At 43.9% G+C, this 25,728-nt stretch overlaps 1 protein-coding gene and 1 long non-coding RNA gene across 2 annotated transcripts; both read right to left on the reverse strand.

Moving 5' to 3' along the window:
- Positions 1–3,496: 3,496 nt before the first annotated feature.
- LOC119357049 (probable alpha-glucosidase Os06g0675700) lies at positions 3,497–7,699 on the reverse strand. Its single transcript, XM_037624033.1, has 5 exons — positions 7,491–7,699; positions 7,311–7,399; positions 5,884–6,082; positions 5,368–5,753; positions 3,497–5,285 (listed from the first exon to the last, which is right to left on the reverse strand). The coding sequence occupies exons 1-5, from the start codon at positions 7,685–7,687 to the stop codon at positions 3,562–3,564; spliced, it is 2,595 nt and encodes an 864-aa protein (XP_037479930.1). The 5' UTR covers positions 7,688–7,699; the 3' UTR covers positions 3,497–3,561.
- A 12,980-nt stretch (positions 7,700–20,679) lies between these two features.
- Positions 20,680–22,767, reverse strand: LOC119357051. The gene is made up of 3 exons (XR_005172115.1): positions 22,219–22,767; positions 22,089–22,144; positions 20,680–21,040 (listed from the first exon to the last, which is right to left on the reverse strand). It is a non-coding gene; the product is annotated as an uncharacterized LOC119357051 (long non-coding RNA).
- Between the last annotated feature and the right edge of the window lie 2,961 nt (positions 22,768–25,728).

Consider the following 25,728-nt stretch of genomic DNA (forward strand, 5'->3'; position numbering starts at 1 on the left):
AATCAAAAAATGAATATTTGGTTCACAACTTATGAGCCATTGAAAATGCCATACGGAAAATAAAGTGCAAGCCTTTAGTTGGAGACAATTATGCGTTCACGCAGCCGGCATCCTTCTCTTCTCTCTCACTATGCCACCTGATAAAAGTTGCTTTTGTGGACCCCTGCTAGATCGCATTACTATCTATAGCTGCTAAAAACTAAGACAGAAGTGAAAATTACATTTAATACTTGGCCCATAGAATACTAGATGGCAGAGTCCTATTGGTTCGTTCTTTGCCGTTGCATACCAACCTGTGATGGCAATCACCTAGAACAAATAGAAAACAAAGATGGCCAACCATTGTAGAAACCTGCTTTCTCACTTTTCCATTTAGCAAGAAATATACTCCTTTACTAAAATTTTCCATCCACGCCTACATTTGATGGGCGCGCGCGGAAGGCTGGCGTTGCCTGGTGTCGATGGCAAAAGGGCTTGGCAAGGTCAACGCATTGATTACTCCGGAAGATGGAATGACGGAATATGGGGGTGACAGATTCTACAACATGCACATGCGGTGGACACTGAGGATCTGCTTGACCGGTTGGTGCACCCGGCTAGCCGGTGGGCGGCTTGGTGAGGCTACCGAATTTCATGGTGTGCATTGACATGAGGTCATGACACATCATCAACCTTCTAGGTAGGGCAACAGATTTCTCCAGGAAGGTGGATTTGGTCGATCCATGTATTTTTTTTTGTAAGAACTTGCTAAATTATGCAATAAAAATGTTTATGTCCATCGCTTGATGCAGAGGCCGGGAGTTATCCTCCTTAAAAAAACGACTACGAATAGGTAGGGTGACAACTAATAAGAAGTACCTTAGATTTTGAGAAAATAAAATCAACTTGTTAAGACATTTTTAAAACTCTTGATCAAATGATTAAACATTAAACAGTAGATCATAATTATAATTCCGAGGTTGCTAGTTTTACATGCCGTTTGGAACCTAGGAACACATTAATTTTTGAGGAAGCAAAATAAATCAAGGTCTTGGCATGTTTTGTGAAACGTAAAACGAAAACTTAGAATCAAGCATAATTCGGTCTACTGAGCCAAAAGGAAAAAGCTCAAGGAACAATTTGGTATCAACATACATCTTGGAACGGATCATCTCAGGGGGTGCTTAAATACCTATATTTGCTTCTATGAAATGAGAGTGGAAGCTTCTAGCGGGTCAGATGCACGTTAGAACTGGCACACGATACTATCAGTCTTCAACTGGTTACCTCGCCGACTACGATAATAAACCTCAACTGCCATCTGTTGAAGAACAGTTTTCCTATCCCTTTGAGTTGCAACTTTGTCGCTGTACCTTTTGAATACAAGACCACATCTACAACTAATAAGCAGTACCTTGTATTTTGAGAAAAGAAAATAAACCTTCTAAGACGTTTTTGAAACTCTAGACCAAATGATTAAACATGAAGTAATAGCTCATAATTACAATTTTGAGGTTGCTAGTGACACATGCCATGTGGTACCTACCTACGAAGACGTTGTATTTTGAGGAAACAGAACAAATCAAGGTCATGTCCTGTTTTGTCAAAGGTAAAAAGAACTTAGACTCTAGCTAGCCTAAGTCTGTCAAGCACGTTCAAAATGTCCTAGTAGGAGAACAAAAAGGAAAATGGTCAAGGTGCAATTTCAGATCAACATACAACTAGTAACTGATCATCTCAGGGGGTGGTTAAATATCTATATTTGCTTCTATGAAATGAGAGTTGGAGCTGCTACGGGAAGAATGCATGTTTGAACTGGCACATGATACTACCAATCTTCAATTTTTCTTTATTTTTTTTTCGACCGTGTTCAATTTTTCTTTATTCCGATGAAAAAATATACACAAATGGTTTCAATGTTAATAGAGCATGCATGAAAAGCTTTATCTCAAACTTCTGTCTGATTGCCAGCGACAGGCCACTGACGTTGAACACTCTACTTGTCCGGACTTGGTGCGGGATGCCTTGAGCTCAACGTTGTTTACATATAGACAACTAATAAGAAGTACCTTCGATTTTGAGAAAGTAAAATCCACCTTCTAAGATGTTTTTGAAAATCTAGGTCAAATTTTTAAACACTAAAAAATAGCTCATAATTACAATTCTGCGGTTGCTAGTTACACGTGTCGTGTGGAACCTATGAAGACGTTGATTTTTGAAGAAGCAAAACAAATCATGGTCTTGTCCTGTTTTGTCAAACGTACATCAAAATAGACTCTAGCCTAATTCAGTCTATTGGGCCAAAAGGAAAATGGTCAAGGAACAATTTCAGATAAACCTAGATCTTGTAAGTGAGCTTCTTAGGGGCTACTTAATACCTATATATGCTACTATAAAATGAGAGTGGAAGCTCCTAGCGGGTCGGATGCACTTTAGAATTGGCACACGATATTATCAATCTTCAACTGGTTGCCTCGCCAACTATGATGATAAACCTCAGCAGCCATCTATTGAAGAACAATTTTCCTACCTCTTTGAGTTGCAACATTGTCGATGTACCTTCTGAATTCCAGACCACATCGACAACTAATAAGCGGTACCTTGGATTTTGAGAAAATAAAAGCAACCTGTTAAGACATATTTAAAACTCTAGATAAAAAGATAAAACATTGAACAATAGATCACTCTAGATCAATATTCAACTTTAATTTATTCCGATAAAAAATTATACTACACAATTGGTTTCGATGCTAATGGGACATGACGAGCTTTATCTCAAACTTCTGTCCGATTGCCAGCGACAGGCCACTGACGCTGAACACTCCACTCGTCCGGGACTTGGTGCGGGTTGCCTTGAGCTCAACGTTGTTTACATAGACAACTAATAAGAAAATCCTTGGATTTTCAGAAAATAAAATCAACCTTCTAAGACGTTTTTGAAACCCTAGGTCAAATGGTAAAACATTAAAAATAGCTCATAGTTACAATTCCGATGTTGCTAGTTACATATGCTGTGTGAAACCTACGAAGACGTTGATATTTGAGGAAGCAAAAGAAATCAAGGCCTTGTCTAGTTTTGTCAAACGTAAAACAAAATAGACTCTAGCCTAATTTGGTCTATTGGGCCAAAAGGAAAAAGGTCAAATAACAATTTCAGATCAACATACATCTTGTAAGTGAGCGTCTTAGTCTTAGGGGCCACTTAAATACCTATATTTGCTTTTATGAAATGAGAGTAGAAGCTGCTAGGGGGTCGGATGCATGTTAGAACAGTCACACGATATTATCAATCTTCAACTGGTTGCCTCGCCAACGACGTTGATAAACCTCAATTGTCATTTGCTAAAGAACAGTTTTCCTACCCCTTTGAGTTGCAACTTTGCCGATGTACCTTCTGAATACTAGCCACATCGACAATTAATTAAGCAGTACCTTAGATTTTGAGAAAATAAAATCAACCTGTTAAGACATTTTTAAAACCCTAGATCAAATGATTAAACATTAAACAATAGATCACTCTAGATCAATATTCAACTTTTATTTATTCCGATAAAAATTTGTACTACACAATTGGTTTCGATACTAATGGGACATGACAAGCTTTATCTCAAACTTCTGTCCGATTGCCAGCGACAGGCCACTGACGCTGAAGACTCCACTCGTCCGGGACTTGGTGCGGGCTGCCTTGAGCTGCACGCTGTTTACATAGATAGCGAAGCTCTTTGGTGCGGACGGCAGCCCCATGAAGACCACCTTGCCGATGACCTGCGCCCGACTCGGCGCGTATGAGTTCTGAACCACATGTGAACTCACCTTGGTGGTGACCATGCCTTTGCTTTCCTCCCTGTCGCAGCTGAATCTCACCAGGGTCCAACTGCCTCCCACAGCGCCCATCTCCGGCGAGTCGCCGTCATCCAAGAACAGCTCCCCACTGGCCGTCCCATTCTCCGCGAGCGCCACAAGGAGGTGGAACTCGCTTTGGCGTGCAGCGGACGTGGTGAGGTCGGCATGCTGCAGTAGTAGGATGTTGCCGCCGGCCAGGTGCGCGTTTGCCAAGTCCGCTGGCGCCGGGAGGGTCACGCGCTTGCCGACCTTCATGGTGTAGGCGAGGGAGTAGTCGTAAAGACTGAACCACCGGCCGGCCGGGAAATAGGCGTCCACGGTGGTGGCGCCGGGCTGTAGCACCGGAGAGACAAGCACGCCGCGGCCTAGCATGAACTGCCTGTCCACGCCATAGGTGTCGGCATCCTGCGGGTAGGAGAAGAAGAGTGGCCGCGCGATGGGCGCCCCCGTCATGTGCGCCTCGTACATTAGCGTGTACATGTAGGGCAGTAGCCGATAGCGCATCCCCAACGCTTTCCTCGCCGACCGTGCCGTCGGCTCCCACACATAGAGCTCTCGCCGGAGGGTTGTCTTCTCTGCATGGGCCCTGGCGAACGGGTAGAATGCGCCAAGCTGAATCCAGCGGCTGCAGAGCTCCTGGGTGGTGTTGCCGTTGAAGCCACAGATGTCGGCGCCCATCATTGGGATGCCGAAGAGGCCAAAGTTGAGGATGGTGTTGATGGATTGCGCAAGCTCGTCCCACCGCGCGACATTGTTGCCGGCCCAGTGCGCGGCGTAACGGCCGGAGCCGACAAAGGTAGAGCGGCTGAGCACGAAGGGGCGGCGTGTGGTGTCCCTGAGCAGCCCGGCGTGCGTGGCCTGCGCCTGGAGGAGGCCGAAGAGATTGTGCGCGTCGTACTCGGACACGCCGTTGTAGTGCACCGTTGAGACCGGCACAGTCCTGTAGTTGATGGGAAGGTGGAAGCCGGAGTTGTTGATGCGGTAGGGCGGGTCGTCCAACTGATTGAGAGGCTGCCACTGCTTGAAGTTGGAGGGCTCGTTAATGTCGCACCAGAGCCCATCCACAGGGATGGTCCGCCGAAACTCAGAGATCTTTCGTGCCCAGTACTGGGTGCTACGTGGGCTCATGAAGTCCAGGAAGTAGACCTCGCCTGGCCACGCCTCGCCTACCAGGTTGGCGCCGTTTCGCTTGAGGAACAAGTCCTCGTGAGGTGCTGCTTGCCGTTTGATAGCCGGGTGTACGGTGACCACGTATTTCTGGCCATTGTTGTGGAGCCGGTCCACGAATGGCCGGAGCTGCTTGGACGGGTAGTTCACCGGATCCAGCGTGAAGTCCTGGTAACCGTCCATGTAGTCGATGTCCGACCAGATCGCCTCCAGTGGGATCCTGGCCTTGGCGTAGCCGGCGACCACGCCATCCAGATCAGCCACGTTCTTGTAGCCATACCTAGACTGGTGGAACCCTACAAGTGCAAGATCGAGTGAGCGTAGCAGAGCAGAGCCAGCATATATATGGATATATGCCTACCAAGAAGGTACTCGTACCGAATGACCAGTAGGGCATGGGGGCAGGGCGGCCGATGAGCTGTGTGTACTGGTCCACGACGTCGAGCGGGGAGGGACCGACGAAGAAGTAGAAGTCTAGCACGCCACCGATCACCTTGTAGGTGACGTAGGATCCGCCGTACAGTATGTCCATCCCATTGCTGTTCAGGAGGAGCACGCCATGCGCGGCACCGCCGGAGCGCACGTCCATGTAAAACGGGTGCGAGCCATAGAGGTTGAGGTCCGGTTGGTCGGACCACGTCACGTCCCCGTTCCACAGCGTGAAAGTGTCATTGTGTTGTAGCCGGAACGTCTGTTTTTTCTGCTCGCCGAGCCCATACAGGGATGCTCGGTCAGCCGGCAGCGCCGATGTCACCTCCAAGTACCTGCATTCCAATTTCATGCCCATCGTTCACTTGCTACTTACAGACCATGGTATTGTTCTACATCGATCTAACTCTTGCGGATCAACTAAGCTACACTAGATAACATTGCAATGGAACACTTGTAACATACCGGTCCTTGAAGACAAGGTTGGCGGAAGTGTCAAAGAGGGTGTCCCCGGTGGAGCGACGGGAGACCGTGAAGCGGAACGGGCTGGGGTGGATGGTGAAGGTCAGGTCGGAAGACGCGCTGGACATGGTGCTGTTGCTCGGCATGGATGGATTGCCTGGTGAGTCGAGCAAAACGTCCTTTGGTTCTGGCCCTGGTGCCGGGCGTGGGATCAGGGGCGGATCCAGAACAAAAATGTCCCGGTGTCCACATGTATACAAGGATAGATACCAAACAATAGTATGCACTCCATTCCTTTATATATGAGTTTTTAGAAAAATATATCAATATCCACATTACGAAATTCATATCATTTGATCCTTCAAGAAGATAGTTTCGTATTTTATCTATTAGGTTTTGTAGATGTTGTTATTTTATTTTATAATTTTGGTCAATCATTTAAATAGTTGACTTGCACGGAAATCAATACACCTTATATTCTGGAACGAAGAATAACACACCCAACAACACAAATTATATGGCAGTGAGATTTCTTACAAAATGAACTGGTTCATGTGATGGGCAAGCTATATCATCTTGTGCTGAGGACTTTATTTTTTTAAGAAACATTTCCATAAATTCTCATGTTAATAATTATTATTGTGTTAGCAAAAATGTATGAGTTACATTATTTGTGTTTGCATATGCAAGAATAGAAACAATAAACAAAACATATTTTTTTGGTCAGAAATAAACAGAACATATTGATTGAACAATACGATTAGGGAGTTAAACTTACTCAACATTGTGATTTGCCGTTCTTGCTGAAATAATCCTCCCATGGTTAGATGTGAATCGCAGCGAGTTGTTCTCAATTATAATACCTTTAAATTTTAAAACCCTAGCCATACAATTAAAAAAGAGAAATTTGAGAAATTAAAATTCCTACACACAGTTGAGATTTCAGATTTGAGAGAGATCGGCAATTACCAAGTGCAGAGTTGAGAGGTACCTAAAATTTCCAACAATCTCTCGGTGGGCGATGTAGAGGCAGCCGGCTAGCGATGCTTGAACGTTTCAATGGACAACCAGGACGAACCAGCGACTGGCCGCGCGACTGGCAGTGCGGCGGCGGAGAAGGGCCGAGGACGGAGAAGCCGAACGGATGAGCAACAGAATAGGCGCACGCACAGACGTATTGGGGATTAATTAATTAGATTGATAGCTTTTTCTCAACAGGCGCACGTACAGGGATCGATTAATCGATCGATCTGGAGTGGGCATTTACCTAGATGGGCTGCTATGCCTGGTTTGCGTTCGTGTATTGGTGGGCTGGCCGGTGTCCAGGTCAAAAAGTTACCGGTGTCCAGCCCAAAAATCTGTACCATGCATAAGGTGAATACGAGTTTTACCCGGTGCCAATGACACCGGAAGAGACAACGTGCCTCCGCCCCTGCGTGGGATGACGTCTTGGGGGACCTCCCATCGCCGATGGTCAGCATCGGTGATGCGCACGCGTAGCCGGCTATCCGTCTCAAGACTGCCGTCATGACACAAAATTAAGAATCTGTGAGCAAGAACCAACTTATCTAGCTACTTGGATGAAACGAAATTACATCAAACCCACTCACCTTGCAGTTAGGACGAGACTCTTCACATCAGGCCCAAATTCCGTCGACCCGCCGACGAGCTTCAGCTTGGCCGACAGCAGCTTCCCCGACCGAGCGGTTGACTCGATGTCATAGACTGCACTGCAATGATGGACAAGGAGGCAGATGAGGATGGTGAGGAGCACGAAATGATGAGTGGATGGCAAGCCAGTCGCCATGAGTGGATGGTGCGTGCAACACAACTGATGTCTAGCATATGACGCACACTCGGGGTTATATAGGCCAGCAATCATCTGAAATGTTTGGAAAGTTTTTAATACGTGCCTAGGATTACCTCCAGATAGATAGGCTATACGAGCCAGTACTTCAATGCTTTCAAAGTTAGGGCTTATCGCTTCATACAAATGAAGAAGTAACTAATTTTTACTTGCTAAAGAAGGAAAATAATTAATGCAAACAAATGTGAACTGCAAATACATGCAGCGTACATGGGGATGAAGAAGCAATTAATTTTAACTTCCTAAAGAAGGAAAATAATTAATGCAACAAAATGTGAACTGCAAATACATGCACTAGATCTGTTTTGAATTAACTGCCATTTTAACTCTGTACTAAGTTAAACTTGGTCTATGCCAAATTTCTACCAGTTTGACCCGCTTAATCGAAATAATACACCAACATCTGAAAAAAGAAAATTTCTCACATAATACCCATCATGAAATATATGCTCAGAATATATATTTGCCTACTCATGTTGATATTGAGTCATTTTTTAATAAAGAGTAAAGTCAACTTTGTGGCCCTATTCCGATATTTTTTAATAGGAATTACCCTATGTGAGATGTATTTATCGGTATCACCCCATTTAGGGTAAGTTGTACCACATTGAACCTTTTTATAAAAATGAGCATGTCTTGTCAAGTGGGTTTTGACCGCCAGGGTACACGTGACATGCCATGAGAGAAGCCTCTAGTGAAACCTATGGCCTCGGGTCTATTTTCCATCTATAAGTTTTCGATCTACTATTTTGCAATCGTTTACTTTCCAATCTACAAACCAAAAATATTTACTTTACAGTTTATCCATCTATATCAGATCTCACTTCTGCAAATAACTGTGAAGGGATTGACAACCCCTTTATTGCATTGGGTGCAAATTGTTTGATTGTTTGTGCAGGTATTTGGCGATTTGTGCGTTGTCTCCTACTGGATTGATACCTTGGTTCTCAAACTAAGGGAAATACTTACTCTACTTTACTGCATCACCCTTTCCTCTTGAAGGGAAAAACCAACGCAAGCTCAAGAGGTAGCAAGGTATGCACGCCATTTCCACTGCCATGAGAATAGTAAGACACTCTTTCTCAGATGTGCTGAGAGTTTAATTTTTGGGGCAGAGGATTTTGCGGAGATATGACACTGGGTGCCCTTGCCGCATCAACATAGCCTCGATACCCTTGTTACACGCATCTATCTCCAACATATACGTCTCTCTAAAATTGGGGAGGGCTAGCATAGGAGCTTGAGTCAAGGCCGATTTTAGTAGTTGGAAGGCACGATCCGCAACTGGAGTCCACTAAAAGATCACCCCTTTACACAAGATCTCAGTAAATGGTTTACAGATCATCCCATAATGTTGGATGAACTTATGGTAGTAGCCTGTCAGGCCAAGGGATCCCCGCAAGGCTCTGGCACTGGATGGTGTAGGCCAGGACTGAACTATCATGATCTTTGCAGGATCTGTAGCCACTCCCGCTTCACTGATGCCATGCCCGAGGTACTCTATTTTCTGACTAGAAAATTCACACTTCGATCATTTGATAACAAAATAATTTTGCTGAAGTAGCTGAAACACAACACACAGTTGCTTGACTTATTCTTACAATGTCGAACTATAAACTAGAATGTCATCCATGAACACCAATACTCCATGATGCAACAGAGGGTCAAGAATAGTGTTCATGTTGGTGCAATTCTTGCCCTCCTGTGTCTTCGAGGTTGGTGACAGAAACATGTATGAACTGATTTGTTTGCTAGTGCACACAGAGAGGAATATTCGAAGCAGAACCGTAGAAGAACGCCATCTTAGGTGTCAAGTTCGAGCAACTTCACCGAAGGATATTTGAGATGCAGAGAAGATTCGGTCATATCTCCCAAGGCCGTTCTGACGCGAATACTGATGTGAAGAAGTTGACCCCATAAAATATATTGCTTTGGTGAAGCAATCAGATCAGAGGTCGTCTGAAGAAAATTGATTGAGAAGACCAAAGGCGAAGCGAAGACGTGGAATTCAATTCAATCTTCTTCTTCTCTTTCTTGAGTCTTAGGATCTCCGTACTATTAAGAGTGGTATATGTTCTCGAAGCTTAGATCCTCTGTGATGCTTAGCACAAACCTATGCAAGTATGAGAGAAATCTCGTTATGCTTTGAATGATTACCTGTCAGCTGAAGCCGTAGTTCTTCGGTGTTGCAGGGGATATCTTTTGGACTGAGGAGTTAGAATTTCTTAATCCGCAAGGAATGTTACCAATGTGCTCAATTTTCGACCGTTGGACTCGTGTCGTTCGGCCACTAGTTGAAGCACATGTACATTTCGGTCATTTCTCATCGGGGAAGGTTGTGGCTATAAATAGAGACCCCGCTCCAACGTTGTCTGTTGCCTATTCCGCTTAAGATTTCTGAGAAGATTGATTGAGCATCCCCTCTCCAAGAGATTTCAGTTTAAAATCCACCAAGACGAAACCAAGAACCAAAACTCAGATAGTGGTTGAGCATCATAGTAGTTCTGAGACAGAGCTCTTGTACCTATTACTCTTGAGAGTTGCGCACTCTCTAGATGGATAGGTGTCGGCTCGAGTGTTGAAGAGTTGTTATCTTCACCGAGCAAGATCTTCAGCAACCAAGAGTAATTGTGGTTTTCAATGGAACTATGCCAAAGGTTTGAAGATCACCGATAAGCATCTACCACGAATGAAATCAACTGGAATCTGATCAGTCCCTAGTTGAAGGAGAACAAGACAGAGAGAGGCGCTCGCAGGAAGACCGAACCCGCGCTTGAAGTGCAGGAACAAGACCACGCGCTCCATTCCCTCGGCCGCGACTCCTGCTCGCCCTGCGGAAGGCGCACGACGACCTTTGTCTCCCCCGGGAAGCGTCAGGTGGTGCGGAGATAGGAGACGTCGTCCATGGTGATGGTCGAGCCCATCCACGAGCCCGACGGCAGCGCCATCGACGAAGACGAAGAAAGGAAAGGAGAAAGAACGGCGATGAAGCTCTGCTCGGAGCGATGGGCGTCGCAGCGTGCGGCGGTCGCAAGAAGCAGAGGAAGGATAAAGAGGCAGGGGAGTTCGAGCAAGAATGATTTCCGCCACCCCTCCCCCCGATTTATAACCCACGGTTCGGACGTGGGGAAGTAGGATCATTTGCGCTCGCCCCTCCCACTTCCCCGCAATAACTGTGCACGTACGCGCGCAACAACTGCGTCGAGAAGGGCAACCGACCCGCGGATGCCGCAATAAATCCACACGCATGGGCCGAGGGCGTGCGGCGGCGGGCCCCGGCGGTACCGCTCTAGGATCAACTCTGTACTGTCACATATAAACCACGCTCGGCAAGACTAGGGGTGTTATCTCTCCGGAGAGCCCTGAACCTAGGTATGTCTTGTGTCCCGTGCTCGCTCATGCCGACCTCGCCTCTGGAGCCCACTAGTGCCCTCGAGCCTCTTCCTCTCTTTAGCCATCCCTTGGCATCTGCCGTGCGCCCACCACGACACCAAGTGGTGGGCCGAGGAGGCCACCGAGATCGAGAAGTTCCAGCCAGACGAGAAGGGCATCGACGACGAGGCGCAGAAGTGGGAGGAGTGGTAGAGGGAGGTTGACTGCGTGCGCGGCCAGCACGTGGCGGACTTGGAGATGATGTTCACCGTGATAGAGGAGTTAGAGAGGTTCATGCGCGAGCTTTTGATGACCACCGTCCACCGAGGCCAAATAAGGCTGAGCTCGGCCATGTAGACGATGACACGAAGATCACCGAGCTCAATGCAGACATGGTGGACATCCTCTCCAGCGAAGTCATCCGCTTGAAAGGCACATGATAACTTCCGGTATGTACATATCCCGATAGAACTCTGAATGACTGAATCTGGTATTTTCTGTAACTAGCGTCCTTGAAGTTGCTAACTAGAGGCCAATTGTTATTTCAAAATCATTTTAAAAGAATTTAACAAACGCTTCTGCAGGTTGCAGGCCTAATATCACTACACTGTGCACTTGACTAATACCGTGATATTTGTGTGATTACGTACATGTATACTACTCCCTCCGTAAATAAATATAAGTGTTTAGATCATTATTTTAGTGATTTAAACACTCTTATATTTCTTTACAGAGTGAGTAATTTGCATTCTGGACACACATCCCTTTAATTTGTTCAATAACAAAAATGCAGATGTTATATAAATGACAATCTATCAATTTTTCATGGCATGCATTTTTGCTTCTCCTTAATGTGATTCTGCAACAAGCACATCGGCACTTCATTCTTGTGTCCAGATTCAGTAAGCTCAGGTTTCTCAAGCCCCGCCGGTACTGTTATTGTTCATTTTTGTTAATGTTTGAGAATTCCGTCTAACAACCGCGCTTGATGATTATTTTACTCCATCAACTAGGTGAATGCTATATGTACATGAAATAATTAGTTTTGGGTGATTTTTCTCCCTTATGAACACAAATATCTAGCTTCTAAGAACTAATAAATATACCCTTTATGTGGCACTTAAAATTAGTGAGTATAGAACCCAACTATCTATCAAAAAAACAAATTGTTGACATCTCTATTGAATATACAGTTTTACAACTATAAGATGCACCATTCAGTAGTTGGACGTCCTTGATAATGCTTTTATTGTTGAGCACAAGTGGATAAAGGAAATAATTCTTCCAGATAAACTCTTGGTCTTTCAAAACTATAAATAGTTATTACTATAGACACAGAATAGAACTTTCTTATCGAGCTGCAGCAGGGAGATAAATCTCTGTATGCACTTGCACAGTTTAAGTTTCCATTGTAATTATACTTACTATGTTGTGATTGTGTTCCTCTTGTGACAATATACACATATTTCGAGGATAAGTTTCAATTCATTAGTTTCCATGTTTTTATCAGGTGAATCATCAATGCGTCTCTGTTTTTATGATGTTATCAGGATGTTTGGAACTTTATTATCTTTGACCGATGTCATACCTTCGTTCTCGAACACTGGATGGGCTCAAGAATCGTACTAGGCTTATTTAGAGAAGCATATCGAAACTATACTTGACGAATACTGTCAGCCTTATTTTGCTAATACTGGAAGGGTGGACATATAATCTGGTTACTTCTTGGTTGTGTCAAAAAGATTCAATGATTCTGAGCTGGTGTCCAGATAGACATGGACTCTGCGCCCCACCTATCATATTCTTAATCTTTGTGATCATCTCATCAATGATTCAGATTGGTGCTAGCAAACAAATTAAAAACATCTAACTATGTTGCTGTTTGCCGATAGTTAGATTGTTCGAGAACATTGTAAATTTATGGAACTATGTGCCCACCTTGAAGAACCTTTGGTACACATTTATTCCTGCAATCTTGTATGCTGCACACAAATTTCTTGTTTCCCTATAAATTAGCGTGTCTCATAATTGATGATGAATACTCCATTATTATGGCTTGGTGATGATTCTTTTTCTTGATACTTTTGGGTAGAATCGATCAAATAAAAATATTCTCAGTCCTCAGTTTATATGGGTATGGTCCGACTCGATAGTTAAGATATCTGCTATATTCATTGTTATACACTAATAATGTGCTAATTTTAAGAAATATACTGCATTGATATGTTTGTCGTCATGTCAACATTTTGATTCCCTGTTCTCCAGCCATACTTTGAGTTCATATTGTGATTATTTAAATTTTGTTGAATGTTTTGACACAAGCAAAGTAGTAAACTAACAAAGCATAATGCAAACCGAGAGTCACCGAGCTTGCATAAGACTCTTCAATTTGTATTCAACCCCGGACACAATGTGAGCTCACCATTTTAACAATAAGTTGCTCCTGTTAAATATACTCCTTTGTTAGTTTCAGTTATAATGTGGAGGAAATTTTCTTCTGATGTAACCTGTTAGCGCACTGCACACATGTATATCTTGTACAAGTTGTGATTATTTATTTATTTTGTTTGTTTATTGACCCATGTTTTTCTCAACTTTTGTTAACATAGTTTACTACTTTGTAAAAATAGAAGTTAATAGTTCTACATTAGTTTTGACCTACCTTTAATGTGGGTTTGGTACTGTTAATTTTCATGCCAACCTTAGCACAATAGGGTATGTGATTATGTAATTAAACCTCCATGTTTCATTTCTCCATCGAAAAATATATGCACACAACAACGCACGCCATCGCTGATCTAGTATTGTATATATATGCCGTTGTCTTCACATCTTCGTCATGGTGATAGTAATAGTGCAAATAGATGTTTTGGACCACATGGTCGCCTTCAATAGGAAAGAGGAAAATTTTGTAAATGCGGCAAGTAGGAGAGTTCACCATTCTATTATTTTCATGTTTTCAACATAAAGAATACTCTCATCCATTTTGATTCCACTTATGTTCTGCTACACACATAACTCCTACTTCTTGAGTATACAGCCAGATGAACTTTGCTCTCCTTTCTGGTTAGGATATACGAAAAACTCCAGAACTCATTAATTACCTATACACACTAACTTCTACTTTTCCATTATTTCCTTACATGAAATAAAATAAATAAGATGAATAATCAACAGATACATGGTTAAACCAAATTTATCTACTATGTAAAAAAACTACACCAACATCTATCAGTGAAGAGCGGCGTGCCACCATGTGAGTAACTGCTTAGAACAACACCGATGAGTGAAATCTATTAATTTTAGTGAAATCTTGGTTTTAGTTTTAGTTTTTAGTGAAATTAGTTTTTTCAAAAGACTGGATGTTCTCAAATGAGTGAAATTATTTTTTATTTTCAAACGAGTGAAATCTTGATATGACTGAAATATGTTGTTTTAAGCTAATGGACTCCGTCTTTCCTGGAAATGAGTGAAATTATGTTTTTGAAGTGAATGAAATCAGTCCTTCAAATTAAGTGAAATAAGTGTTTCGATATGAATGAAATCCCTGTTTTGAATATATTGCACATTCTCTACTTTTAAGTAACTAGTAGAAACTAGTATAACGCCCGTGCGTTGCCACGGGCTCTTCAAAATTTATAATCAGTATCTTTCATTTGTCATTCCCTCATATTGGGTGATTATGGGGTGCTCTAATTAGAAACACAACAATCAAATATTAGGAAATTTCACCGAACGAACAACAACGAATAATACGATATCTATCAAACGAATAAAATGAGGTCATATTTTTGGTCCGTCATGCACTTCTGTTGAAAAGTGCCTATCCCTTTTAGAATCAACCCACTGTTTGCTCGCACGCAAAAAAAATACATCTCTAAAGTGGGGAACCGATCGGTGCCAAAAAGAACTCAAACTCCTATCCAATCTCGACTTCGTGCTCTTCCACTTCCATTGATAAAGATGGGACGTCAAGGGTTTCATCATGATGACCTCGAGCAGCCACCGACATCCCTCCCCACATCTGCCCCTACCCCCTGCTGCCGCTTGCACTGTCCTTGCTCGTCAAGGGAGCTAGGGACACAATGTTCTTTAGGATGGGCATGACCAGATCCACGAGGAGGCCACATTCTTCCATGGGAACCCAACCAAGCACACCACCCTCCGCAACCATCCAATCCCAGCCTAACAAAGTCAAGACCTGCCATCGATCCACAAATCAGGCTCGCCGCATCCAGGTTCACTGCAAGTCTGCGACGAGTCTGTAGTCGACATCTTGACTTTGGCTATCCCCACGGAAGAATCATCGGATCCTGCTTACTTTTACCATCACTTCGTCTCTTCCCAAGGCAGCGACACCACCCAGCCAATCACCACCACCGCTTGCGGCTTGCCTACATAAAATCATATTAGAAATCCCCACGTCGGTGCTGTAAGATCACCTTGGCGACCTCGACAGTGACCGACTGGTCTAAGATCTAAGCTAGCCGCTCTTTGTAGAAACCAATAGAAGTAGGCATGTGACTCAGATTTGTTCTTTGGTGTGCATGCGTTTCTTGCTGCTCACCAGCTCTTGTCTACAACTCGCCTATATCTGTACCAGCTCTTGGTCTACAACTCGCCTATCTCCATGCTCGAGAATCTGGAGTGTAGTAGTTAAAAAAAAAGACCAACTTTATACTCATTTGATAATTCAACGTGCATGGGCATGCACCAGATGGAATTCACGCTCTATGTAAAATCTGGAGTGTAATGACCGTGGTTGATGAATGAAAGTCTTATTTCCGCAAAAAAAGAAGTTAAAGGTGAATATATTCCTCATGTGTAGAGTACAAACAGAGCATATAGTGGTGACCTAGTTTCTTTTGATTGAGGTGAATACATGCCAGTACTAAAATCTTCTAATTTCTTTTGATTGAATCCAAGTTGTCTCTTTTCTTTCGATTCAGCAAAGCTAGTTCGAATAAATAGGATTGTCTATATCTTAACTCCTTTGCCAATTAAGCTTCAAAATTGCAGTTTGATTCAGAAACAATCGAACGATTGTGTCGTTAACTCCAGGAGATTCTCGTTAGATCTTAGGAACGCTGCAAGCCATCATATCATATAAGAATAAGATCGACAATTGATATGGACAGATCTTACTACAATCATATTACTACTACTCGCACACTGATATGGACAGATCATACAAGATCGAAGGTACGTAAGACAAGGTCCTCTAGATTACGAAAAACTGTTTGCTTCGCCTCATGTGAGACGGACCCCGAGCTATTCTTCAATGGCGCACCGCGCGCACATATTTGGCGGCGAAGTAACTTGTTATCCTAAGGACGTCCCTGTCAAGCCCGTCGACAGCGTCACCCTTTTCCATCTCCCCGGCTGGACCTCGCCGAGTTTCCACCGTCGACGGCCTGCTGCACGAAGGAGATCAACGACGGTTTAGACGTGCACGGGTGCAGCAGAGCAGATCGACCGACGGATCGGTTGACAACACGTACCGTCGCAGGCCGCGTGGCCGTGGTGGGGGGCGGCGGCGCTCGAGGTGCCCTGTGCCTCGCATTCGCAGGGCGAGACGGCGCTCATGGCGCTGGTGCCGATCTCCTCCTCCGGACGAATGAGGAGCCAGCCGTCCAAGCTGGGCGAGGGAGGCAATGGCGGCCTGCAGCGCTGCCGGCTCGACTCCTTGCAGTAGGCGATCGCGCTCGCGACGGCCTCCTCCCTCGCCCGGGCGGTGCCGTCCTCGCCGGCGGCGACCCTCCCGTCCGGCTTCGTCGCCCGGCCCTTCCGTCTCCCGCGCCCATCTGGCCGCTCGTCCGCAGCACCGGCGCGCTGCAGATTTCTGGCAAACCTGCGCAGGCACCGCCTTAGCGCGTGGCCCTTCCGTGCGACCGTGTCACCGCCCTCCCTCACCGGTGAGCGCGCGCTGTTCGACAAGCTGCTTCGGGCGCCGAGCAAGGAGGAGGAGGGGGACGACCTCGACGCCGGGGAGGAGCCCGGGTCGGAGGCCACCTTAGCGTCGCCAGGGGCAAACGCCGGTGACGAGGAGGTGCCCTGCTCAACGCTCGAAGCGCCGTCCGTGGTCGCTGCCGTCGCCACGGCCGGCGCCATCGCCGCCCACACGGCGCACGGGAACATCCACGCCATGACGACCTGGAAGAAATGCATGGTGATTAGGAGCACCGCCTTAGCGCGTGGCCCTTCCGTGCGGCCGTGTCACCGCCCTCCCTCACCGGTGAGCGCGCGCTGTTCGACGAGCTGCTTCGGGCGCCGAGCAAGGAGGAGGAGGTGGACGACCTCGACGCCGGGGAGGAGCCCGGGTCGGAGGCCACCTTAGCGTCGCCAGGGCCGAACGCCGGCGACGAGGAGCTGCCCTGCTCAACGCTCGAAGCGCCGTCCGTGGTCGCTGCCGTCGCCACGGCCGGCGCCATCGCCGCCCACACGGCGCACGGGAACATCCACGCCATGACGACCTGGAAGAAATGCATGGTGATCAAGAGCACTGGGGTTTGCTTGCAGGCCCTTGTGCACGTAGTACATCCTTGTATATATATACACGTCGCGATTGCGATCGCGTTCGCCTCCGACTCCGGCGGTGGTTGCAGGGGGGGCACGGCGGCGTCTGCGGGCGCGTGATTTCCGAAATCCGAGATGCCACAGCGAGATTGCCAAAATCCTGTGGCTAATCTATGGAATACTCCGGCGGTTCCTTCCATATACGGAACTAATTACTGCACGGTTTAATTACTCGATCGCTGATTTATCGGATGAGCTAGTAATGCGGACGGATCGCTGATTTATTACCATATTCGATATTTCCCGAGTTATGGCCTTACCATACCTGGATTGATAGCCTTTGGGGTAATTTAAATTTATTACCATATTCAAAATTTCCTGAGTTACGACCTTACCATACCTGGATTGATTTATTACTATACGTGGATTAATTATGATTTATTACTATATGATTTATTACTATACGTGGATACCCTTACCATACCTAGTGGTAATTTAAATTTATTACCATATTCGATATTTCCCGAGTTATGGCCTTATCATACCTGGATTGATAGCCTTTGGGGTAATTTAAATGTATTATCATATTCGATATTTCCCGATTTATGGCCTTACCATACCTGGATTGATAGCCTTTGGGGTAATTTAAATTTATTATCATATTCAAAATTTCCTAAGTTATGACCTTACCATACCTGGATTGATTTATTACTATACGTGGATTAATTATGATTTATTACTATATGATTTATTACTATACGTGGATAGCCTTACCATACCTGGTGGTAATTTAAATTTATTACCATATTCGATATTTCCCGAGTTATGGCCTTACCATATCTGGATTGATAGCCTTTGGGGTAATTTAAATTTATTACCATATAATTGCCATATTCAAAATTTCCTGAGTTATGACCTTACCATACCTGGATTGATTTATTACTATACGTGGATTAATTATGATTGATTACCATAAATACGTTGGGTATTGCCGGTCAGACGAGAAAAGAGAAAAACCGGTGGGAGGGGCTGGTGGGAGGTGGCACGAAGAAAAACCGGTTGAAAATAAACCGGTTGAAAATAAACCGGTTGAAAGTGGGGGGACTATTCAACCAATTCGTCCATTAGGAGTAGAGATGCCGTGCGTTGCACCGGGCGATAAAAGTGATAGAACCTACTTGATGGTTCATTTTTCGTCATATTTTATATCCAATTTTAATAAATGTTGAACATGGAAATTTCCTTTTTTTAATAAAACTTCAATATTTCATATAAAATGTGTTGCCACGGGAAATGAATTGAAGAGATGATTACGTTACGTGGATAACAAAATGGAACACTGGTTTCTAAAATTCTTGTTCATCCATTATTATGAAAAAAAATGAAAGTCTTCTTGTAAAGCCAATATTTAAGTTCAAGATGACTCAAGATTACCAACAAATAGTCCATATTTCATAATCTTTGTTGCAATAGAAGCTTTGGTGTTAATTTCAGCCGAAATTATACTATATGATCGGATGTGAGCTTATTATCACCAGAATTTCTTATGAAGCTACGCCGCTCATTGAAACTGGTCTTTGGCGATCGATGGGCGGTCTTCATACCTCTGGTCCCTCTTCGGGCTGTAGGGCAGCCTTCTGTGGCGCCGGATCTATCCGTTCACCTCTTTCTTCCTCCTAGTGCTATGCCAACAAGGAGGCAGTGTTTCTTCTGTTCGAGGCTACCTAAAATAAAACAACGTGCAAGGCACAAAAATCAGGCTTCAAGGTACATATACTATTATGTCAAATGTGTACCAAATCGTCATGCACAATAGACAACATTGTCGTCGTCGTCCCAGCTCATGAATTACACAGTTTACTTGATTCACGGTACAATCTCATTGAAATTTCTGCATTTTTGCTAGCCATTGATCAATAGTATGGTCAATTGCAGGAACCAATGCCTCTTTGGCAATAGATCATCTGCCTCTTTCTCCTGTTCTAATGCTGATGGTGGGACATAGCTATCCGGAAAGGGTGGAGGGGAGGGCAGAAGGCAACTGCGAAGAAATATGTCAGAAGTTTGAGAGTAAATAGCAAATAGTTGACAAGGTAATTTGATGAATACATTTCCGAGTACAATATAGCAGCAGAACTTTAGAAACATTGTTACTCCCATTCTTGGGACTAAGGAGTCGTCAGGACATATCATGTGCCCCCATCTTCCTGTTGTGTGACGACTGCCATTATGTACCGAGATAAGTAACAGGAAATACGTTTTTCTATCTAAAGTAGGAATGTTTTGCTAAAAAAAGTACACTACCTCTGTTGCACCTTGCAAAGACACATGAGGATGTGATCAATTCGTTTCAACTCCTACAAGATAGTTACTTCCTAATGTAACATTGATTCAGGAGATGTCCCATCAGACTATGTTCACTCTGTAAACACACAAACAAATATTCCATTATGCTAGTACTTTTGTTTGGCAAATCGCAGTAAATTAAAAAATGTAAAATAAACAGAAGCAATGAAGTACAGCAGCAGCAAGCCACTAATTTTGTGCAAGTGATCTTGCATGACCAATGCCAACTATCATTATTACAGATTATTAGAATGCCAAGGTAAGGAGTAGTTTAACCACCAAATTGTACTATGTTCTATTTTGTTCCAAATGGTGTGTCAGATCACAAGGACTCAAACTTATATGTGGTAACTTCCAACCGATAAACAAAACAGGTATCTTTGAACAGTTAAGTAAGCATATAAATTCCAATATCATAGAAAGAGGAGTAAATGTAAGAAAACCTGTGAGCAAAAAAAACCCATGAAACTATATTCAAATTCATGCTTGAATTCTTAGTCTCGGAAAACCGTAAAATTGCCTACATATAAATTTCTAACTGCAGACCCGTAATTTTGCAAAATCTAACCTACACATACATCTCAAATCTTCATTCCAATCCTAATAAATGGCTGCCACAGTGCTCATAGCGGTTGGCAAACCATGTTATATAGACCAGATCCACCACAATTCTGAAAATCATGTTTTGTAGCAGGATTTCTGACATTAGTAGGTTATGGAGAATAACATTGCCATTTAATCAGGGCTATAATCTGAAACTTGACGGAATAACATAGCAGAAATGAACTACTTTTGCAGGGTATAACAAAAATGAACTTGACTAAGTAAATAGATCAACAACACGTTTGCTGGTGAGTACCCAGATTTTGATATTAACAAAATCTAAACCCCAAGCCCAGTGATACTGATAGCAGAGTAAGAAATCCATAGGGAGAGAAAGGTAAATTGGCTACTTGAAATGTCTTGGCCGAGGTGATGTTTCCCGTTGTCGGGCTCCAGCATCACCAGATCAACGCAGCCCCGAATAGAATGCCGCTACCGGCCGTCCCGCCTCCCCTCCTGAACAACATAAATTCCGATAAAGTAACTCAATTTCTGAAAGTTCTCATACATGAGTATCAAAGGCGTATGAATGAAGTTGTTGAGAATGATAATGATGTACTACTCAACTACAACTGCTTCAGTAAACAGCAACGTCTCGCACATTTCAGTATTGTAGGAAAATAACATATTCTCTTGTTGTACAGAATGGAATACAACTATCCAAAAGGTGTGTGTGAGGAAGGAGATGCAATGTGAGCGCTGATTGCCATGGTTCAGTCACTCCAACACACACACAAAATGGTGTGGATGTAATCTCCGACAGAAAGGTTTTTATGTGAGCGCTGATTGCCATGGTTCAATCACTCCAATACACAAAAAATGGTGTGGATGTAATCTCCGACAGCAAGGTTTTTTCTTCTTCTCCATTCTGACCTTCTCACTTCCTCTATTATGACTCAGGGGAGCAAACTCACCAGGAGTTGGTGGTGTCAAAAATTCAGCAGAAGCCACACCTCGAGACCTCATCAGACTGCAACATCAACCATCTAACCATTACTCAATCATAGTGTAGCAAAGGGGAAAACACGTCACATTAGCACGCACACTCATTCCGATTTTGATGCGATTCACATCTAACGATATTGTTACAGTGCCGTCATGCATGGGCAGGAGCTGCTTGAGGTGTTCCGGGAGCGCGACAACGAGCACATACTGGTGGTCGTGTCCCCGTCCAGGACGACACCAATGGCACACCGCGTGCATCGTGCGCTTTAGGTGACCGTAAAGCTCCAGCCCAGGGGATCGGGTATGGCTAGAACAAAGAGCCATTGTAGTTCCTACAGTCGGCAGTCTCATGATGATGGCAACCGCTCGGCTAAATTGAAACTGCCGGCAGAACACCTGTAATCCTCTGCTGCATCAAGCATCCACCATTGTGAGATTGATTCAATCACTCCAATACACAAAAAATGGTGTGTATGTAATCTCCGACAGCAAGGTTTTTTCTTCTTCTCCATTCTGACCTTCTCACTTCCTCTATTATGACTCAGGGGAGCAAACTCACCAGGAGTTGGTGGTGTCGAAAATTCAGCAGAAGCCACACCTCGAGACCTCATCAGACTGCAACATCAACCATCTAACCATTAGTCAATCATAGTGTAGCAAAGGGGAAAAGACGTCACATTAGCGTGCACACTCATTCCGATTTTGATGCGATTCACATCTAACGATATTGTTACAGTGCCGTCATGCATGGGCAGGAGCTGCTTGAGGTGTTCCGGGAGCGCGACAACGAGCACATACTGGTGGTCGTGTCCCCGTCCAGGCCGACACCAATGGCACACCGCTTGCACCGTGCGCTTTAGGTGACCGTAAAGCTCCAGCCCAGGGGATCGGATATGGCTAGAACAAAGAGCCATTGTAGTTCCTCCAGTCGGCAGTCTCACGATGATGGCAACCGCTTGGCTAAATTGAAACTGTCGACAAAACACCTGTAATCCTCTGCTGCATCAAGCATCCACCATTGTGAGATTGATTCCTTAATTAATCTGAAAAGTGTCGTACCCCCACTCACTTCTAATTGTATATTTATTTTTTAAATACATGGATATTATTTTAAAAAGGCGTGAACACTTTTTAAATCACATTCACTTAAAAAATGCTTGAATACTTTCAAATTACGATTGAATTCACTTCCTGGAAGGTTTGATCCACAAAATATCTGAATTCCACTTGTGAATAAATAAAAAAAGTTGTTCCTACCACAAGAATAGGTCCAACATCGATGCACTTCTTTTTCGCTTTCCTAATAAAAAGCAACAAATGCTCGCTATTTTAGTTTAACAATAATAATAAGCTATGTCAAATGCTCACAGTTTAGAATATTTTTTTGCATATCCGTCTTATTAGAATAAATGACAATCCAAAATTAAGTAGTGCCCTAAAAACTTATATATGTTTTGTGCTTCTTGAGCTAGTGAGTTGCAAACTTCCATCCGTTGTCTAATTTCTGGGCACATTACAGAGTGACTTTGCTTCAGTTAAAAGCATGTGCTAGTTTGCTTGATGGCCGTGCATTCACCAGTTGGAGGATTTGGTTGGTTAGCCAACATTTGTGAAGAAATAAAAGGACCCACTTTGGTGATGAAAATTAGACACAAAAGGCGACCAAGGAAAATAAAACAAACTCATGTTGTGCACATGGATTAAGAGTCATAAATTCGAGTAGATCATCAGGGTACCAAACTCGAAGGCACTAAGTACGCAGAGAGTAACCTGCGACCGTAGGTGACCATTTGCCTCTTGCAACAGGTGGCCTGGGCCTCTTCAACTCCAAATGCAGCGTTGGCACCAATATACTGAAACATAGAGGGGCAAATGCAGATATGCTTACATTGTGTGATTCTAAATTGATGAGGAAAAATAGAAGTGTTTTTTAATACGAACCAAACGGTATCAATTGTGCCATGCATAGGCTGTTGAAAAAATTCTTGTGCCCTTGCAATTTTGGATGGAGGCATTATGTTCAAAGTACAGAGCAGAGGAACACTATACAGTGTACAAGTGTTGATACCTCTGAGTGATCAACAACTACAGCCTGCGGGCATTAACATGAGATTCCATTGAAGCTTTAGAGTATTGGCCACGTTTGGAGCTCATCTGAAAGACCAACATGGCCTCGTTGGAGCTCCGTCCAAGCTTATGGGGCCCAGACACGGGGCGCCATCCCTGCCACACACAACCAGACTCTTTACCTATGCTCTAGATTGGAAGGATGGATAGGGGAGAGGCGGCCCTCAGCCACGGCCGGACACCTGAAGTGGAGGAGGAGGAGCGCAGGATGATAAGGGAAAAGCAGCCCGTAGCCATGGCGGGGTACCCAACCAGAAGTGGTGGAGAAGCATTAGATCGGACGGACGACCCGCACCCCGCAAGCCTCAAAGCGCAGTGCGCCCAAGCCCTGCCTCGATCCCATCTAGATCGGGAGAGCCAGCTCCCGGCCCCGGCCTCTCCTTGCCACCTCGACGTCAGCGACCCCCGTCGGAACAAGCTGACCAGAGCCGCCATGTTTTCCTCCTCTCCCTACTGGGGAGGCGAATTAGGGTTCTAGATCGGCATGGGGGAGGGGAGGGAGCAGCGGGGGTTGTTGGTGGTAGATGGTGCACGCCCACCGCGTGGGGGGTGGAGGTCGACCGGCCGCCTCCGGCGCGAGGCGGCGCGGTTGAGGTTTGGAGCTACCGTCGGGGCATCTCGCGTCCTCGTACGGGGGAGAGAGGGCCTCTGCAAGAGTAGGGCGTTTTGGTGCCCAGGCTCATCCGCATCCGGTTAGAAAAAAATTCATAAAAAATTCAAGACAAATTCAAAAAATTCCAAATAAAATTTGTATGGTAGACAATTTGATGCGTGAGGCCCGCCCGAAATTTCAAGTCATTTGGACATATGAGAAGCTCTCAGCAAAAAAGACAAATCGGACCAAAACAGTACATGAACAGTAAACATTTTTACAGACCCCCAATTTGTCTATTTTGCTGAGAGCTGCTCATATGTCCAAATGACTTGAAATTTGGATCGGGCCTCACGCATCAAAATGTCTATCACACAAATTTTATTTGGAATTTTTTGAATTTTTCTAGTATTTGTTTTGATTTTTTTCATCGGCGCGGGTGCAGATGAGCTCGGGTGCAGAAATGGATTTTCGCCTCTGCAATCCTTTTTTCCGACTTAATAACATATGAAAGCTTGTGTAGTGCGGGTTGATTATCCACAAAAACAGGGTTTTTTATGCAAAACTGCGACGATGGTGAACCCGGAGACTCAATCCGTGCTTTATTATATAAAAATATAATAAAAAATAATATATATATATATATATATATATATATATAGGGAGAGATGAGTAGAATATTTTTTTAGAAATGGATGAAATTGAGTGAAATGAGTGAATTCTGTGTTTCGAACTGAGAGAAAACAATTTTATTACAATCTGCTCCACATATTTTGTAAGAATCCAGTTCCTATTTTGCAAGATATCGGCTTCACCTTTTTCAAGTGGACCAATTTGTTTCGTATATTTTGGGTGACATTGATTTCAGATATTTTGATATAAACAATCTTACATTCTCAATAAAATTGAAATCTATTTCACATCTTTTTACTACAAGTCATATATATTTCACATCTACTCATCACTGAAACACACATATTTGAAGAAAAAATAGTTTCGCACGTATTAAAAAATATTTCTTTTGTAGTTTGATACCATCTGTTTTGCATTACTTAAAAAACCAGTTTCACATTTTTTAATATCAATTTCACATAAATGAGTGAAATCGTTAGTCAAACTGACCAACTGATATTTGTGAAATATAACTATACTGATTAAAATCACTTTTATGAAATGAGTGAAAATGTTATTTTCTAAACAGAGTGAAATCCATATTTTCAATGAGAGAAATCAGTTTTTTAATAAGTGAAATATGTTTTTGGAATTAATGACATATCTCTTTTGAAACAAGTAGTTTTTGAAAAATGAGTGAAATGGTAAAGTTAAGACTTGTCCAAATGTATCTGTGATTGATCTTGTTATGGATACGAAAATATGTGAAATACACGCGAGCCTTTGAAAATGCCATACGGAAAATAAAGTGCAAGCCTTTAGTTGGAGAGAATTGTGCGTTCACGCAGCCGGCATCCTTCTCTTCTCT

This window comes from Triticum dicoccoides, chromosome 2A, assembly GCF_002162155.2.
Source record: "Triticum dicoccoides isolate Atlit2015 ecotype Zavitan chromosome 2A, WEW_v2.0, whole genome shotgun sequence".
Taxonomy (NCBI): domain Eukaryota; kingdom Viridiplantae; phylum Streptophyta; class Magnoliopsida; order Poales; family Poaceae; genus Triticum; species Triticum dicoccoides.

What these genes read in the sequence shown, in the direction of transcription:
- LOC119357049 (XM_037624033.1), bottom strand. Translation starts at nt 7,687, where the DNA reads ATGGCGACTGGCTTGCCATCCACTCATCATTTCGTGCTCCTCACCATC. An exon ending in AGACGTCATCCCACGCAGGG is followed by an intron (nt 6,083 to 7,310) that starts GCGGAGGCACGT and finishes TGATCCCACGCC; the next exon opens with CGGCACCAGGGCCAGAACCA. An exon ending in CATGCCCTACTGGTCATTCG is followed by an intron (nt 5,286 to 5,367) that starts GTACGAGTACCT and finishes TTGCACTTGTAG; the next exon opens with GGTTCCACCAGTCTAGGTAT.